This window comes from Macaca mulatta, chromosome 19, assembly GCF_049350105.2.
Source record: "Macaca mulatta isolate MMU2019108-1 chromosome 19, T2T-MMU8v2.0, whole genome shotgun sequence".
In the NCBI taxonomy this organism is placed as follows: domain Eukaryota; kingdom Metazoa; phylum Chordata; class Mammalia; order Primates; family Cercopithecidae; genus Macaca; species Macaca mulatta.
In genome coordinates, this window is record NC_133424.1 from 4,785,666 (window position 1) to 4,802,881 (window position 17,216).

Sequence of the window (17,216 nt, forward strand, 5' to 3'; positions counted from 1 at the left end):
CCCAAGAATTACTTGAACCTTTGAACCCGGAGGTAAAAGCTATAGTGAGCAGAGATGACGCCACTGCAGTTCAGCCTGGGCGATAGAGCGAGACTCACTCTGAAAACACAGTAATCCAAGCCGCCTACAATTTCCCTGACTGCTGGGAAACATAGTTCAGTTACAGCCCAAATTCAACAGCGAAGCCAAACCTCAGGCATACCTACATGTGGGCAAAGCCTCAGCTGAGGCTTGGCCTCGGCAGTGCGGGGCCAGAGTGCCCCCTGCTTTGCCAGAAACCCCACAGTGCTACTTCGCAGTCCCCACCTGCCTTCCTGAGGACACAGAAACACGCAGAAAATGATCATGTTAACTTTCTTACCAGCATTGACAAGATTAGGCCTCCTCACATCTTTGGCACCATTTAGAGAACAAATGAGGTGTGGTGGCTCACACCTGAGATCCCAGCACTTTGGGAGGCTGAGGCAGGAGGATTGCTTGAGTCCAGGAGGGAGACCAGCCTGGGCAACACGCCACAGTGGGTCACACCTGTAATTCCCAGCACTTTGGGAGGCCGAGGCAGGCAGATCACTTGAGGTCAGGAGTTCAAGACCAACCAGGCCACAGCAAAATTCTCAAAATAAAAATTAGCTGGGCATGGTGGTACATGCCTGGAGTCCCAGTTACTTGGCAGTTCGAGGCAGGAGAGTCCAGGAGGTGGAGGATGCAGTGAGCTGATTGCACTACACCCATCTGGAAACAGCAAGACTCTGCCTCTAAAACGTTGTTTAAAAGGCCGGGCACAGTGGCTCACGCCTATAGTTGGCCAAGGCAGGCAGATCACAAGATCAAGAGATCGAGACCATCCTGGACAACATGGTGAAACCCCCGTCCCTACTAAAAATACAAAAATTAGCTGGGCGTTGTGGTACACGCCTGTAATCCCAGCTACTCAGAAGCCTGAAGCAGGAGAACTGCTTGAACCCAGGAGGTGTAGGTTGCAGTAAGCAGATGGTGCCATTCCACTCCAGCCTAGGAAACAGAGACTCCATCTCACAAAAAAGTTTCAAAGCAAGCAAATGGATTTCTAGCAAACTAGTCAGGACTGGGATGACCATAGAAAATCCTGATGGTGGATAGAACGCGTGAGCTTGTCAGCAATTCAGAGGGCTGCTGAAGTCTGCCAAGTTCAATCCGGTGCCCCTCACTCCACAGGGCCATCCAAATGCATTCAAAGTGACATCTTATAATTCTTTGCCACGCTAATTCCCTGAGCACTTCAAATGCTCGGCAGACCCATGCAGCTGGCAGCTGCTTCTCTGACACAGGGGTAGGGCATTCCAACCATTCCAGAACGTTCCACCTAACACACCGAGGCAGCCCCAGGCTGCACCTAACTAGGGCCCGGGTCCCCTTCTAGGCTCTGGTGAGCCCGGTACTGGGCAGCCCTGCTCTCCTAGGAAGACACGGTGAAAAACGCAGAACGGAGTCACCACCATATCAAATTTATTATTCCAATGGCACTAGTACAGCTGGAGGTGCTCATGGTGACACCGCACAGGACTTCCTGCCTGCTAGAAATCATCTACCCGCTTGTTCCTTTCCCCTTTCCGGGGCAAAAGCCACTACGGGCCATTTACCCAAATAAACCTCTTAATGCGTTTGTTAAAATTTGTTTGGACATCTGAGTTTCCCTCTGAAGAAATGGAAAAAGTGTTGGGTGTCCCATCCCACCTCCCCCTCCCCGACCAGCCCAGTAAAAGTCCCTGCTAAGAGGGCGTGTCTGCTGCCTCTGGACTCTGGAAATAAATATCGAAAGAAACGGCATCAAGTGTTAAGGTTGAGTGATGGCACGCAGCGGGCCCCAGAAACCTCTCAGGGGAGCGTCGCTGTGTCGGGACAGTCTCCAGGACGTGGTGCTGTGGGTGCTGCGAGTCCCCAGGGCAGCAGATGCTGCAGGAAGGGCCGCCTACAATTTGTCCAGGAAGTTGTCCAGGGCCGGGATGCCTTCCTTCAGGCCCTTGCGTTTGCGGGTCTCAGCCACCACCTGGCTGGGGCGGCTGCTGTTGTCAAAGGGGTCTCCGGGCAAGATCTGCCAGTGGTCAAACACACACTGCGGGAAAGCCTGGCCGCCTGTGTTGGACCTCAGGTCAGCGGTGAAGCCTGCAGAGGGAAGCAAAAGGCTCACTGGGCTGCCAGGAAGGTGGCAGGACGGAGGAAAGTCCTGTCGGGAGCTCAGGCTAGTTCCTCAGCCCAAGTCACCCTGCAGACCAGACACTCGGCCTGGTGCCCAGCACTCCACCAAGGGCCTGCTCAAAGGCCTCAGTCCCTGCTTGTTCGGGATGACCCTGTGCTATAGCTCAGCTACTCTACTGGCAGGAGGCCTAAGCCTTCAGAGCTCCAGGCCCAGAGCCCTTCTCACACTGGGAATAGGAGAGTCCCTCCCCTGTGAATTCAGTGATTTGGGGTCACAAGCAGTCAGAAGCTGGGCCACCTGCTAAATCCATCACCTGCTCCCATCAGGACACCTCCTTTAACACCCTGCTAAACTTACTGGGCTTCTGGTCCCCAGACTAGCCTGCCGGGCTCTGCAGGCCACGCTGGGTAAACACTCACCAAAGGACTCGTTGACAGGCAAGTAGGCCTTGACGACAAACATGGGGGTGCCGGCCACTTGGGACTCCTCAAACACGTGGCCCCGCTTCCTGTTCAAAACTCCATAGATGCCACCGACCACTTGCTCTGGACACTGCCAGAAGGGAAAGAGAAGCTGTCAGCGGCTGCTGGGCAGGACGGTGGCAGGGTCAGCGGCAGGCAGGCAGACCTCACCTGGATCTCCACAAGGTAGATGGGCTCCATGAGGCGCGGCTGGGCGGTCAGCACGCTGGCGTAGAGGCAGCGCCGCGCCGTGGGGATGATCTGGCCGCCCCCACGGTGGATGGCGTCAGCATGCAGAGTCACGTCGTGGACGTCGAAGCGCACACCCCGCATGTTCTCCTCACACAGCGCACCCTGAGGGAGGGGGAGAGCCGCTGTCAAGGGCCGAATGCATCTCGGCTGCTTGCCTTCCACCTGCCAAGTCCTGCAAGTCTCCACCAAGGGGACCTGGGGCCTTGCCCGCCTTGGCCCCATTAGGGTCCCTGACTCAGCAGGCAGGATCATAAGGTCCCTCTAGAGCCTGGAAATGGGTGTGGTCTGCATGTGCTGAGCTGTGCCTCACCTCCTTGGTGGCCCACTGGAAGCCGGCCACCACACTGTCCTTGATCTCGTTGAGGTACTGCACGCCCTTGGTGATGTCGGTGAGGATGTTGGGGCCGGTGCCGTCAGGCCCAAAGCACCAGATCTTGCGGGCCTCGGCCACGTCCCACTCGTACTTCTCGGCCAGGTAGCGTGCCCGCTGCTTGAGCTCCTGGCGGGCAGACACCTCGCCTTTATCGATGTCCTCGGCCAGGCCATCGGGGAAGGGCCGCGCCTTCATGTACAGTCGGTTGTGCTTGTTGGGGGACTTGGAGAGGCAGAGCACGTTTGACTCTTCACTGACTGTCTCGCGGTACGAGACGACCGGGTCAGATTTCTGCAGAAAGAGGAGGAAGGTCACACACTTGCCTGTCAGAAGAGGGGACCTTACACGCAAAGGCATCCTTAAACGCTTTTCCCAGTAAGGCAGACCTAATACAGTCTGGCAGAGCCACATCAATCAGAACCAAGTGGAATCAGTATTGCACCACCAAGGACATCTCACTCCCCGCAAGGACAAGCAGCAGGGGCTCCACTGAGCTCTCCAGCACAGAAATCACAGGCTTGCGGAATTTTAAGCATTAACAGGAAAGAAACAAGGTCTGGAGCAGGCCTGGCCCGATCCCACCAGAGCAGCTGTGTTTGTGGACAGAAAACAGCAAGATGAGCTGTCTCTGAGTTAACTCAAAAAACAGCCCTGGAGGCTGGGCACGGTGGCTCACACTTGCACTCCCAGCACTTTGGGAGGCCAAGGCGGGTGGAACAAGAGATCAGGAGATCAAGATCATCCTGGCTAATGCGGTGAAACCCAGTCTCTACTAAAAATACAAAAAATTTCCCAGGCATGGTGGGCACCTGTAGTCCCAGCTACTTGGGAGGCTGAGGCAGGAGAATCACTTGAACCCGGGAGGCAGAGCTTGCAGGGAGCTGAGAGCGCGCCACTGCACTCCAGCCTGGACAACAGAGCGAAACTTTGTCACAAAAAAAAGAAAAAAAAATAGCCCGGGCCAGGCACGGTGGCTCACACCTGTAATCCCAGCACTTTGGGAGGCCAAGGTGGGGGACTCACGAGGTCAGGAGATTGAGACCATCCTGGATAACACAGTGAAACCCCGTCTCTACTAAAAATACAAAAAAAATTAACCAGGCGTGGTAGCACGCGCCGCCTATAGTCCCAGTGACTCAGAAAGCTAAGTGAGGCAGGAGAGTGGCGTGAACCCAGAAGGTGGAGGTTCCAGTGAGCTGAGATCACGCCACTGCACTCCAGCCTGGATGACACATCGAGATTCTACCTCCAAAACAAAACAAACACAAAACAGCCCCACATGTTTGGAGAAGACCCTAAAGAGGAGACTTGAGGAACCTAAAATGCTGAGACCAAGGCTAAGATCGAGTCTAGGCGCCTGCACGGAGCCCACTTGGGCTCAGCTTTAAAACAGAGAGCAGGAGTCGGTGCCTGGGGAGGGGCGTGGGGACGGCTGGTCACTGGCGCCTCACCTTGATGGGGATGCAGGCATGGTCCTCCTCCAGGTCCTTCAGGCAGATCTCCAGGTGCAGCTCACCGGCGCCCGCGATGATGTGCTCTCCCGACTCCTCGATGATGCACTGAAAGAGACACGAGTTAGCACCAAAGGGGCAGGGGGCTCGGAACGGGGGGACACCAGGCTACCAGCTTCCATTTAGCTAGGGAGAAGCTGGACCCCGCCAGGACAAGATTTCAGGGGAAGGTGCCGGGAGCCTGGGACCAGCACAAACTCCTGAAGAAATGTAAGGCCCACAAGCTACAGTGAACATGCACAGGGCAGCCTAGGAGAGGGCGGGGGCCTCCTGGGCGTGAGTCCCCGTTTACACAACTTCCATCTGAGAGGTGTGAGCCCCACGGAAGCAGGGGTTTTTCCCGCAGCTGGGAACCCCTCCTTTCATGACATGTCACCCCAATCTCACCACCACAGCAACCCACACAGCCACAGCTGAGGCCACAAGCCGCCCCCCACAGTGACTGCTCCCAGCGGGTACACTCCGTGCCCACCTGCACCATAGGGTCGGACTTGGCCAGCCGCTTCAGCCCCTCCACCAGCTTGGGTAGGTCAGCCGGGTTCTTGGCCTCCACGGCCACTCTGACGACAGGGCTGACGCTGAACTTCATCACCCGCATGTTGTGTGCGTGCTCGAAGGTGGTGATGGTGCCCGTCTTCACCAGGAACTGGTCCACACCCACCAGGCCCACAATGTTCCCACAAGGCACGTCCTCGATGGGCTCCACATAGCGGCCCATCATCAAGATTGTTCTGGAGAAAGCAAAAGGTGGCAGCAGGCCGCAGGGATGATTCTGCTGGATCCTAGGCTAGGGCAGGTCCCTCCCAGGGTTGGCAGCCCTCCTGCCTGGTCCCAGGGCAGGCTGGGGGCTTCCGCAAGTCCCTGACTGCTGTGTGGGGGCTGCCAGGAAACATACCCTCTTCGGAGTCACTGCCCTCTCCCTGGGTATGGGTCAAGACTGTCACCACCCACCTGGAGCCCAAGAATACAGATGAGCGGGGATCTGCTGTGCCCTAGGACTTGTGGCTTCTCCAGGAACACCCTCACTGGATTCTGAGGATAAAAGCTGTGGCTGGCACTAATATCACCCTACACTCCCTCTACACTCCTCACTTCTAGCTCCTGACCGAGGCACCAAAGACCTGGAGCGGGGCAGGGCCCACAACAGTGCCAAGGGGCCAGGCCATCACCCAGCAGCTCACCTCTGGATTGGCTTCAGGTAGAGGTCCTCCTTCTTCCCGGGGGTGTAGTTGGGCCCCATAATCCTGACCTTCAGGCCGGTGGAGACCAGGCCCGAGAAGACCCGTCCAAAGGCGTAGAACCGACCTTTGTCGGAGGTTGGCACCATTTTGGAAATATACATCATAAGGGGGCCTTTGGGGTCACAGCTTTTAATGCCTGAGGGACAGAGAAAACCCGCAACCTTTATTCCAGTGCAGCTCAGCCTTCTGGAACCCTGCAACCCGCAACCTCAGGAAGTCCTCCAGCTGCAACTCAGGACTCAACCACCAGGACCACGTACCCATGGCAGCCTCGTCGTCCGGGGGCCCCTCGTACAGGAGCTCGCAGCGGTACTTTTGGGCCGTCACAGGGGAGGGCAGATGGATGGTGATCATCTGCAACAAGGCGTCTCCGGCGGGCAGCCAGCGGCGCATCACAGCCTGCAGGGGCGGAGGGTGGCGCATCAGACACCTGGGGAGCCCAGGAAGGCCCCATACACCCTTCCTCTCTTGAAGCCAAGGAAGCCAAAGTCACGAGTCATGTTCTCCAAAGCATGGCCCCTTTTGGAAGGCGGCAAAGGCCACGCACACTCCTGCCAAGGCCCTTGTCCACACCTGTCTCAGATGGGGCTCTAGCTGCTAGGATGTGTCTCCAGCAACACCTGAAGACTAAATCGAGAGGGACAGCAGCTGTCCCTGCGCAGCTGCGGACCTCAGCCCCCAGGGCCTGGGCTGTCAAAGCATCCAGAAGCCGCAGCCTGCGTTCCCTCCACCCGCGGGCCGGGCCCAGGCCGCACCTTTAGCAGGGGTTTGCCTTCCTTGTCCTTGTCTTCACTGTCCAGTTTGATGTCCAGTTTCTCTATCAGTTTTGCTGTCTCCTCTTTCTTGAAATTCATGATGGCATCAAACACCTAAATTCACCACGAGGAGACAGGAAAGCCCATTTGGGAACGGCAGGAGGAAGCCTTGTGCTTCTTGCTCGGGAGACTAAGGTCAGCGCAGGGGGACGCAATGTGGAGCGGGAGCAGGCCTGGCCTGCCTACCAGGGGCCCAGCCGAGCGAATGGGGAGCTGGAGGAAGCCTCGAGATAGAGCAGAGAAAAAGCCCACTCTGACTCATAGACAAGAGCACGAGTTCTGACTTACAAGCACTGAATGGCCACCTGTAGCCAAAACCGCAAGTTACCCAAACCCCTCCTTGCAAGGGAGGTCCCAAGGCTCTGGCTGTGTAGTCCAGGCCTTAAGAGAAGAACCCTGACTCCACCTCCGTTAGGAGCTGCCCCCCTCCCACCTTGCACCTGCCCCACAGGGAGATGGGCCCAATCAGCTGACAAGCAACCGACCAGAACCAGCAGGACCAGGGGCCAATAGGCCCGGCGCAGCCCTCACTCCTCACCTTGAAGATGGGGTCCAGGATCAACTGGCAGAAGGTGCGTGGCAGCTTCTTCCCATCGGGGCTGGTGGCTGACTTGCTGAACTTGCCGTTGGCTGGGTCAAAGTACCTGGCAGGGAGAGGCAAAGCCAAATCAAGTTAGGGCCTCCAAGGCATGCGGCAGGGGGGGCGGGAGGATCGCCAAGGGGACGTGCTTGGGCCAGACTCTCTGGGGTGACTGGTGGGCTTGAACCGTGCTGTGAATATGGCACCACAACCCTGGGCGATGCCACTCCCCCCAGGTGTCAGGAACCCCACAACCATACCCCGCAGGGCTCACCTGTCACCCCACAGCTTCTTCATCATGTCCTCCACTTTTTTGGCCCGCTCGGCAGGCCCCAACTGGCCCTCCCCTTTGGCAGCAAACTTGGCCACGTACATCTCCGCAAACTGCTTCAGGGTGAAGGCCCACCCATGGAGACCAGACCCGAAGCCCACGGTACCGAGGACAGGATCGATCTGGAAGTATGAGAAATGGGAAGCGACTGTGAGGAGGGCCCCTGGGCAGAGCCTGCAGTTGTGGACTAGGTGCCTCAGGCATGGGCCTCAGACGCTGGATTTCTTCAGTAGACATCAGGTCAAAGTGAAGAAATGATCAGTCATCACGAACAAGGGGGCCAGCCCCTCCACCACCCACAACACCGTTCCTTGCGCTCGCCACTTCCAGCTGCCCAAAGATCAAGGGCTGGGTCAAGAAGGTTGAGAACATTCCAGCCCCCTTCTCTGTCACCCCAACATTCCTGGCAAAAACACACTTCCAGTCCCCTCAGCTCAACTCCGCTCCCCGCCAGCTCCTGCGGTGCCCACTGCGGCGGGCACACCACCCAGCCAGGGAGGGCCGTACCATGATGTTGCCCATGGGGCCGCTCTCGCCCTCGCCATAGGTGGAGATGATGACGTTCACGTTCTCCACAATGCGCTGGAAGGTCTGGTAGAGCTCCTCGGGCTCCAGCTGCAGCTCCAGCAGGGCACGGTCCATCTTGTTCATCATCAGCACAGGCTTGATGCGCTCCGCAATGGCCTGCCGCAGCACTGTCTCCGTCTGCACACACACGCCTAGGGATGCAGGGCACGGGGCGGCGCTGTCATCCTCAAACAGGGAAGGCCCCGGGTTCTAGGCCCTGCCTCAGGGGGACCCGCTGCTTACCTGACACGCAGTCCACCACAACCAATGCACCATCAGTGACTCGGAGGGCAGCGGTCACCTCCGAGGAGAAGTCGACGTGCCCGGGGGAGTCGATGAGGTTAATGAGGAAGCCGGCGCCGTCCTTGCTCTGCTTGATGAAGTTCAAGTCATTCTCCGAGAGCTCGTAGAAGAGGGAGATGGCACTGATGGAGGGAGGGATCCATCAGGGGGACAGGATGCACACACCTGGCCCAGGGAGGCTGGGATCCTGTCAGAAGCCAGGCTGCTCCTCCCTCCATGACTCATCCCTTGAGAGGCTCCCACAAGACCCAACCCACCCACAAGACCCAACCCACCCTTGTCCTTTGCCTCCACAATACTCTGTCCAAGACAGGCCCCCCGCCCCCCCCACAGGGAACTCCTGGTACCAGCCCCACAGCCAGCGACTCAGAGCCCTCCTGACCAGACACTCTGCCCCACCGACTTGGTCCCCCCAAGACTCATCACACCTGACTCAAAGTAGCAATGAAAAGACCCCGCAGGACAGCAAAAGCCTTCAGAGACTCTGACCCTTCCCTCCTCACTTCTGCCCCTGCTCCAGTGAAAATGAAGAGCTTTAGCCAGAGACCCTCACTATGGTGCCAACCCAGGACAAAAGGCATTTGGGATCACTGTGCTCTGCGCTCACGTTTTAGACTCTCACCCCACTCACGTCAGGGGCCAGAAACTGTCACGGAATGAACGCCATCCAGTGCAACACAAGAGCTTTCCGCATCCTGAGTGCCAGAAACACCCCCCCTTCCAGGTGTGACAGCAAAACCCCTCCAGATATTGTAGGAGTGGCGGCAAGTCCCCCAGGGAAGGAGAACCACTGAGTGAAGCCCCTCCTCAAGAAAATCTTCCGGCTCGCAGTACCCCCAATCCCTGTGACTCTTAATCCCCGTCTCGCTGGACTGAACCTCACTCATTCTCCCATGAATTAAGAAACCAGGAGAAAGAGACGTTGCCTAGTCTCTCCCCGCCCACCCTGGCCCAGTGGCCTCCAGCTGCCAGGCCAGCACCTCCCTGCCTGGGTACAGAGGGCACAGGGAGCTCACGTTGACTTGATGGTGATGCAACGCTCCTGCTCATCCTTCCGGGTGTCAGTGAAGCGTGTCTCCCCGGCCCGGGCCGAGGCGATGATGCCCGCCTTGCACACCAGGGAGTCTGTCAGCGTGGACTTGCCGTGGTCCACGTGGGCGATGACAGACATGTTTCGGATGTTGGCCTTCTTGTCCATGATGGCGCGGATCTGGTCTACCGTGAAGTTCACCTGGGCAAGAAGGGGAGGCTCAGACCAGCTCGAGATTTCCAGGAACACGGCTTGGCATGGAGCGTTCGGTCCAAACGAACCAGCATGCCCAAGGCCAGGAGGGGACTGGTGTTGGGGTACCCGAAGCCCACCCAATCCTGCCAGCCTAACACGCCTTGAGAACTACCCCACAATCTCCAAGGATCCACTGTCAACAGATGTCATCCAGAACGGACAACCCAGAAATAAAAGCGCTCAGAAATAAAACTCAGTGGCAACAGATTTCCTTGATACCGAATATAAACACTAAAGAGTTATTAGAGGCCAAACACGTAAGGGGTGAACCTTCTCCCAAAGCCCCCTCCACGTTGTCATTGGGCCACCCAGGCTTCCCCGACCAAAAACTGTCATAATAAAATGCAAGGTCACCCCTCGGCAAGAGGGATCACACAAGGCCACCCACCCCAGGAGATAACGGGGAGCCGGAACGGCCCTAACAGCCACAAGCCTACACCTCGTGTCTCAAAACGAGTCTTTGCACATTTCGGAGTCACAAGGACAAGCGCCTAGGGCCGACAGTTAACAGCATCAGGAGAAGATATTTGGGAGGAAAAGGGGAACCTTTCAGGTGTCGCTTTGCTGGTTCTGCCATTTCCCTGCCGCCCCTAGTCCCCCGGCAGAAAATCGATCTCAAACTCGCGGCCCGCGAGTTACATAAGGCGCCTCCCCGTCTCCCCGCTTCCACCGCGGTGCCCGCCATTACAACGCCTGCCACATCATCATACCCCACCCCCATCCTCCCTAACACCCCAGCTCCAGCCAGGTCTGGGCAAGGTTACGGCGCCCCCGGAAGCGGAGAAGGGGCTCCGTGAACAGTGCGGCGCACAGACATGGCGGCGACCGCTGCCCCAGCCCCGGCTCCTCCGGCTCTGCCGCCGCTACGTCTCCTCCCGGCACGGGCGGCCCCAGCGTCTAGGCAGCGTCGGCCCCGCGGAGGTCCCGCCGCCGTTCCGGGACACCAGCGAGGCAGGGTTACTCACCATGGTGGCGGATGGCGGTGGATTCTCCCAGGTAGAACCGAATGAAGCGAGCCGCGCCGAGGATGGCGACGACGACGGCGGAAGAGAACGCTGACGTCAACACTCAGCACTTTATAGGCGGACGCCGGTTGGGCGGGTCATGTGACTGCGCTGCGGAGGCGGGGCGAAGCGACGCCGCGCAAGCGCACGGAGGCGTTCCCGCACACCTCCCCCGTTAACCCATTCGGCGCTGGCGAGGCTGCTTTAGGATACAGTCTGGGCGTCTCGGGGATGGTGGTCGCCCTCGGTATGCAGTGTTCAGGTGCACAAAGCAAAGAGCGCCGTTTTAGCTGAGAATAAGAACCATAGCAACGATATCAGCTTACAAAATGTCCAGCACTTCTATTAAAGCCACATTGCAAGGTGAATAGAGTCTGTGGATTTTACCCAAGTCAATTTCCCGGTTTGGGCGTTGTTATGTAAGCCGATATCCCTGGGAGAAGCAGAAGGAAAAAGGACACTCGCGACCACTATACTGTTTTTCAACTCCTTACCTGCAATTATTTCAAAATAAAAAGATTTATAAGAAGCAGGCATCGGAATCACTGATCCCACAAATGCATACTGAGCATCTATGCACCAGGCATTGTTAGAGGTTTTGTAGATACAGCAGTGGACAAAACACCTTGCTAGCTTGACCACACTGCGTGCACTTCTACTAACTACTAAGATTTCTCTTTGCCTCAGTTTCCTCGTCTGTAAATCGGAGGTGATCAATACCACTCTTGTTTGAGGTGGGCTAAAACGAACTAAAGACATCTAAAAGAATTAGCACCGTGCCTGATACCCAACGCTCAATAAACGCTATGTATTTTAATTAGCTAAGATTGCTATTAATAAAACATTTATTTCAGGACTGGTTTGCCATGTCCCAGGCACCCGGCTAAGCGCTTTACTGGCACAATTTCATTTTCTAGTTCATTTCCTCTCCAGGGGGAGGCGCAGGAAGACTGTTTAGCATTTGTGTCCTAATCTGACCCTAAGAAACAGTTGAATGTGTTTCATAGCTCATGAATTGGCATTCAATTGAGTATCTCTATTCCTTATGAAAAGCCCAGCCCGCTGTTTAGCACATAGTAGGTACTCAGTATTTCTTGCATGAATGATGTTCTCGCAGTGCAAATGAACCCCCTGCGGCACGTCTTTCCCTAAACTCACTTTGTGAAACAGAAGAGCCACTGCAGTGCTTTTCCTGGGCTGAGAGAGGGGGAGGTGTGGATCCACAAAAAGCAATGCAAATTCCAGCCTGGACTCTAAAATAAACCTGTACACTCCTCCCCCTCACAAATGCTTCGGGCACTTTGCTTTACAAAGCGCTGTCTCAACCTTGGTTTTCATTTAATGGATGATTGCTCTTGCTATCACCATTTAACCCGATGGAAAACGGAAAGTATCTTCTGAAAGAATTGAGGCTCCGAAAGGCAGATGGCATGGCAGGGAGCAGATGTGAGCGCCCGGGGTCCCTAACCACCTACACCTGTGCCGGTGACGCGTTTAATGTTAAGTTACAAGTCAAGCGCATGCGCCATTTGGGGGCTGAGTTTTGAGCAGAGAGGTATTCCGTTTCTCGTTCTTAATAATAAAATTCTTCAAAATCTTTAAATGCACTAAGCACCTACTACGTGTTGGGTTCCCTATTGGGCGCTTCGCAGCCGTTTTTTCCTTGCAAGGTGGGGGCATTTCAGAGATGTAATGGAAAGGTTTTCATTGAAAGACGGGTTAGGCGAGAGGCGGAGGTTGCAGTTAGCCGAGATCGCGCCACTGCACTCCAGCCTGGCGACAGAGCGAGACTCCGTCTCAAAAAAATTAAAAAATTAAAAATGGGTTAGGCTGGGTGCAGTGGCTCACGCCTGTAATCCCAGAACTTTGGGAGGCCAAGGCAGGCAGATCACCTGAGGTTGGGAGTTCGAGACCAGCCTACTCAACATGGAGAAACCCCGTCTTTACTAAAAATTAAAAAAAAAAAAAAAAAAAAAAATAGCCGGGCGTGGTGGTGAACGCCTGAAATCCCAGCTACTTGGGAGGCTGAGTCAGAAGAACCGCTTGAACCCGAGAGGCGGAGGTTGCAGTGAGCCGAGATCAGGCCACTGCACTCCTGCCTGGGCGACAGAGCGAGACTCTGTCTTTAAAAAAAAAAAAAAAAGGGTGGGGGGGCTGTTCACATCTATCCCGGAACTTAATAAAACAGGGGTTGAATTTGTTCTCAAGTGCACGGATTGCTTATTGAAAAATTCTAATATCATGTAATTTAAAGAAGTAGGGGGAGAGCTTAAGGGAAAAAGGGGTATTTTCAACCCCACAGCTGCAGGGATGGAGCCAGGTGTTGGCAGGGAAGGATCTCTCCCACTGTCATCCCCACATCCACGAATAGCAGAATCCTGGAGTACCACAAGCAGCCACAACCAGGTCAGCTGTCATAAGTACAATAATAAATACAGGCTGCGTTTAAAGGGTGGGGACCAAGAAAAAAATTCACCTCTGCAGAGAAGCTCCGTTGCGCATGCGCCTGCTGCGGCGCCAGGAGGGCTCAGAGACCGCAGTAGCGGCCTCTGCTGACCGACAGTCGCCAGTGCAGGCCTCTCGACACTGCCTTTTTTTTGGGGGGACCTAGTCTCGCTCTGTCGCTAGGCTGGAGTGCAGTGATGCGCTCTCGGCTCACTGCAACTTCCGCCTCCCGGGTTCAAGCGATTCACCTACCTCAGCCTCCCGAATAGCTAGGATTACAGGTGTGCGTCACCACGTCCGGCTGATTTTTTGTATTTTTAGTAGAGACGGGGTTTCACCATGTTGGCCGGGTTGGTCTTGAACCCCTGACCTCCTGATCCGCCCGCCTCGGCCTCCCAAAGCTCTGGGATTACCCGCGTGAGCCACCGCGCCCGGCCAACACTGCCTTTTAACGGTTTATTGAGCGTTTACTAGGCCCTGACCTCACGGTCCTTTAAATCAAATACTCCACCTAACCTACCCACACCCTGGGCTTTGGGTGGGCTCCTTTACACCTGAGAAAATGGAGACTCAGAGATGTTAAGTCATTTACCCACGTTGACAGAGCTAGTAAAGGTGCAGCTGAATCCGACTCGAGGAGTGGTTTAATCGGGAAGGAGTCCGACCCTGCGACTGTTGCCCAGAGGCATTTCAGATTTGGGAAATGGGCCGGGCATGGTGGCTTATGCCTGTAATCCCAGCACTTTGGGAGGCAGAGGCGGGTGGATCACCTGAGGTTAGGAGTTCGAGACCAGCCTGGCCAACATGGCAAAACCCCATAATACAAAAAATTAGCCGGGCGTGGTGGTGGGCAGCTGTAATCCCAGCTACTCGGGAGGCTGAGGCAAGAGAATCGCTTGAACCGGGGAGGTGGAGGTTGCAGTGAGCCAAGATCAGGTCACTGCACTCCAGCCTGGGTGACAGAGTGAGATTGTCAAAAAAAAAAAAAAAAAAAAGGGAGGGGGGCCCTCTCTGGCTGTGTGACCTTGGACAAGTTACTCAACCTCTCTGAGCCGTGGGTGCTGCATGTAATATATTGAATTACAACAGAATCGGTTTTATAGGGCTCTCGTGAGATTTAAAGAAATGAATAGAAATAGGTTAGACATGGTGGCTCACACCTGTAATCCCAACAATTTGGGAGGTCGAAGTGGGAGGACTGCTTGAGCCCAGGAGTTTGACCCCAGCCTGGGCAACATAAGGAGACCCCCACCTCCATTAAAATAATAATAATAATAACAAGCCAGGCGTGGTGGCGCGTGCCTGTAATCCCAGTTACTCAGGAGGCTGAGGCACGAGAATTGCTTGAACCTGGGAGGCAGAGGTTGCCATGAGCCAAGATCTCACCACTGCACTCCAGCCTGGGCAACGGAGCGAGATTCTGTCTCAAAATAAATAAATACATAAATGAGCTTGGCTTGGTGGCATATGCCTGTGGGTTGAGGTGGGGTCACTGCTTGAGCCCAGGAGTTTCGGGCTGCCGTCAGCTATGATTTCACTACTGCACTCCAGCCTGGGGGACACAGCAAGACTCTGTCACACACACAGACAAATAAATATAAATAAAGCACCTAATATTACCAGTACCTGGTATAAGATAATCCATATTAAGAGTTGACTCCGGCCGGGTGTGGTGGCTCACGCCTGTAATCCCAGTACTTTAAGAGGCCGAGGCGGGCGGATCATGAGCTCAGGAGATCGAGACCCCCATGGCCAACACGGTGAAACCCTGTCTCTACTAAAAATACAAAAAGATTAGCTGGGTGTGGTGTAATCCCAGCTACTCGGGAGGCTGAGGCACGAGAATCCCTTGAACCTAGGAGGTGGAGGTTGTAGTGAGCTGAGATTGCACCACTGCACTCCAGCCTGGGTGACAGAGCGAGACTCCGTCTCAAAAAAAAAAAAAAGTGGATTTTCTCTTTTGGGTGATTAAACAAATGGGTTCAGGGAGGCCTGGTGAGTCTGCATAGTAAGAACAGGCACAGTGGCTCGTGTCTGTAATCCCAGCACTTTGGGAGGCAGAGGTGGGTGAGTCACTTGAGGTCAGGAGTTGGAGACCAGCCTGGCCAACATGATGAAAACCCAACTCTACTAAAAATACAAAAATTAGCCGGGCATGGTGGCGGGCGCCTCCTGTGGTCCTAATTACTCAGGAGGCTGAGGCAGGAGAAACACTTGAACCCAGGAGGCTGAGGTTACAGTGGGCAGAGATCACGACACTGCACTCCAGCCTGGGTGATAGTGGGAGACTCCATACCCCCAAAAAAAGAAAAAAGGAAAAAGGCCGAACGCAATGGCTCGCGCCTGCAATCCCAGAACTTTGGGAGGACAAGGCGGGCAGATCACCTAAGGTCAGGAGTTCGAGACCAGCCTGGCCAACATGGTGAAACCCTGTCTCTACTAAAAACACAAAAATTAGCTGGGCCTGGTGGTACGTGCCTGTAATCCCAGCTACTCGGGAGGCTGAGACACGAGAATCGCTTGAACCCGGGAGGCAGAGATTGCAGTGAGCCGAGATTGCACCATTACACTCCGGCCTGGGCAACAAGAGCAAAACTCCATTTCAAAAAGAAAAGAAAGAAAGAACAGAAGCTCCAAGCAAAAGCTGGTACTTCTGACCACAGAGCTATGCAGAGTCTTTATGGTGAATATGGATTTATGCAGCCCCAGATTACTGAGGCTTAAACTGAGGGTCTCGGTCTGGGTCTGTCCAGACTCCCCGTTCTGCTGAGGACCCCAGTGCAACCTTAGGGACGTGCATTAGAGCCTTCAGCTACCTGTTTTGCATTTCTTTGTTTTTTTGGCTGCCCTGGGGGCCTCTAGGCTAGGGGACTTTCCACTGGGCCACACCCACATTGCCCGCAAACACAAGCATCAGTTTTTCCCCTGGTTTTCAACTTCTCCCGAAAGCCAGTTCCTAACATTCCTCAGACCCTGGCACTCGTGTGTCCAGCAACCATGGGACCCAGCTTTAAAAGAAACAGAGAGAAATCCTTGCCCTCAGGAGATGGTGGGCTGGAGAGAAAATAGCCAATCAAATATCTGCACAAATGGAAGCTCTCAAATTGCACTAGGAGGGCGAGGGAGACTGAGTAAAGACACGGCATAAGAGAGGAGGGTAGGCCAGGCGTGGTGGCTCATGCCTGTAATCCCAGAACTTTGGGAGGCAGAGGCAGGATATTCACTTGAGGTCAGGAGTTCGAGACCAGCCTGGCCAACGTGGCGAAACCATACTTCTACTAAAAATACAAAAATTAGCCGGGTGTGGTGGCGCACGGCTGTAGTCCCAGTTAGTCGGGAGGCTGAGGCAGGAGAATCGCTTGAACCCGGGAAGCAGAGGTTGCAGTGAGCTGAGATTGAGCTACTGTACTCCAGCCTGGGCGACAGAGAGAGACTTCCTCTCAAAAAAAAAAAAAAAAAAAGAAAAAACAAAAACAGGAGAGGATTGAGATCTAGCATGGGGAATCAGGGAGGGCATCATGGAGGAGGTGTTTTCTTGTTTGTTTGTTTTTAAGCCGGAGTCTTGCTCTCTCGCCCAGGCCGGAGTGCAGTGGTGCAATCTTGGCTCACTGCAACCTCCACCTCCTGGGTTCAAGCAATTCTCCTGCCCCAGCCTCCCGAGTAGCTGGGATTACAGGTGTACGCCACCACGCACAGCAAATTTTTGTATTTTTAGTAGAGACGGGGTTTTGCCATGTTGGCCAGGCTGGTCTTGAACTCCTGAACTCAGGTATCTGCCCTCCTTGGCCTTCCAAAGTGTTGGGATTACAGGTGTGAGCCACGGCACCCAGCATTTTTTTTTCTTTTTTTTCTTTTTTTTTTTTTTTTTTTTT

The 17,216-nt window shown here is 55.0% G+C and overlaps 1 protein-coding gene and 1 non-coding gene across 19 annotated transcripts; both read right to left on the reverse strand.

Moving 5' to 3' along the window:
- Nucleotides 1-1,468: 1,468 nt before the first annotated feature.
- On the reverse strand, nt 1,469-10,946 carry EEF2 (eukaryotic translation elongation factor 2). Of its 18 annotated transcripts, none has more exons than XR_013408806.1 (15): nt 10,861-10,946; nt 9,627-9,841; nt 8,551-8,732; nt 8,248-8,459; nt 7,684-7,862; nt 7,368-7,473; nt 6,770-6,883; nt 6,275-6,413; nt 5,955-6,150; nt 5,246-5,504; nt 4,714-4,821; nt 3,158-3,553; nt 2,809-3,011; nt 2,596-2,728; nt 1,469-2,142 (listed from the first exon to the last, which is right to left on the reverse strand). XR_013408806.1 is itself a non-coding variant. In XM_077977074.1 (15 exons), the coding sequence occupies exons 1-15, from the start codon at nt 10,861-10,863 to the stop codon at nt 1,949-1,951; spliced, it is 2,664 nt and encodes an 887-aa protein (XP_077833200.1). In that variant the 5' UTR covers nt 10,864-10,946; the 3' UTR covers nt 1,469-1,948.
- Nucleotides 7,948-8,013, reverse strand: LOC114674252 (small nucleolar RNA SNORD37). Its single transcript, XR_003725267.1, has one exon. It is a non-coding gene; the product is annotated as a small nucleolar RNA SNORD37 (small nucleolar RNA).
- Nucleotides 10,947-17,216: the final 6,270 nt, after the last annotated feature.

Coding starts and splice junctions, on each gene's coding strand:
- EEF2 (XM_077977072.1), bottom strand. Junction 6,884..7,367: donor TCCTGGACCCCATCTTCAAG/GTGAGGAGTGAG, acceptor TGGTGAATTTAG/GTGTTTGATGCCATCATGAA. Junction 3,554..4,713: donor ATGCCTGCATCCCCATCAAG/GTGAGGCGCCAG, acceptor CTCTTTCTGCAG/AAATCTGACCCGGTCGTCTC.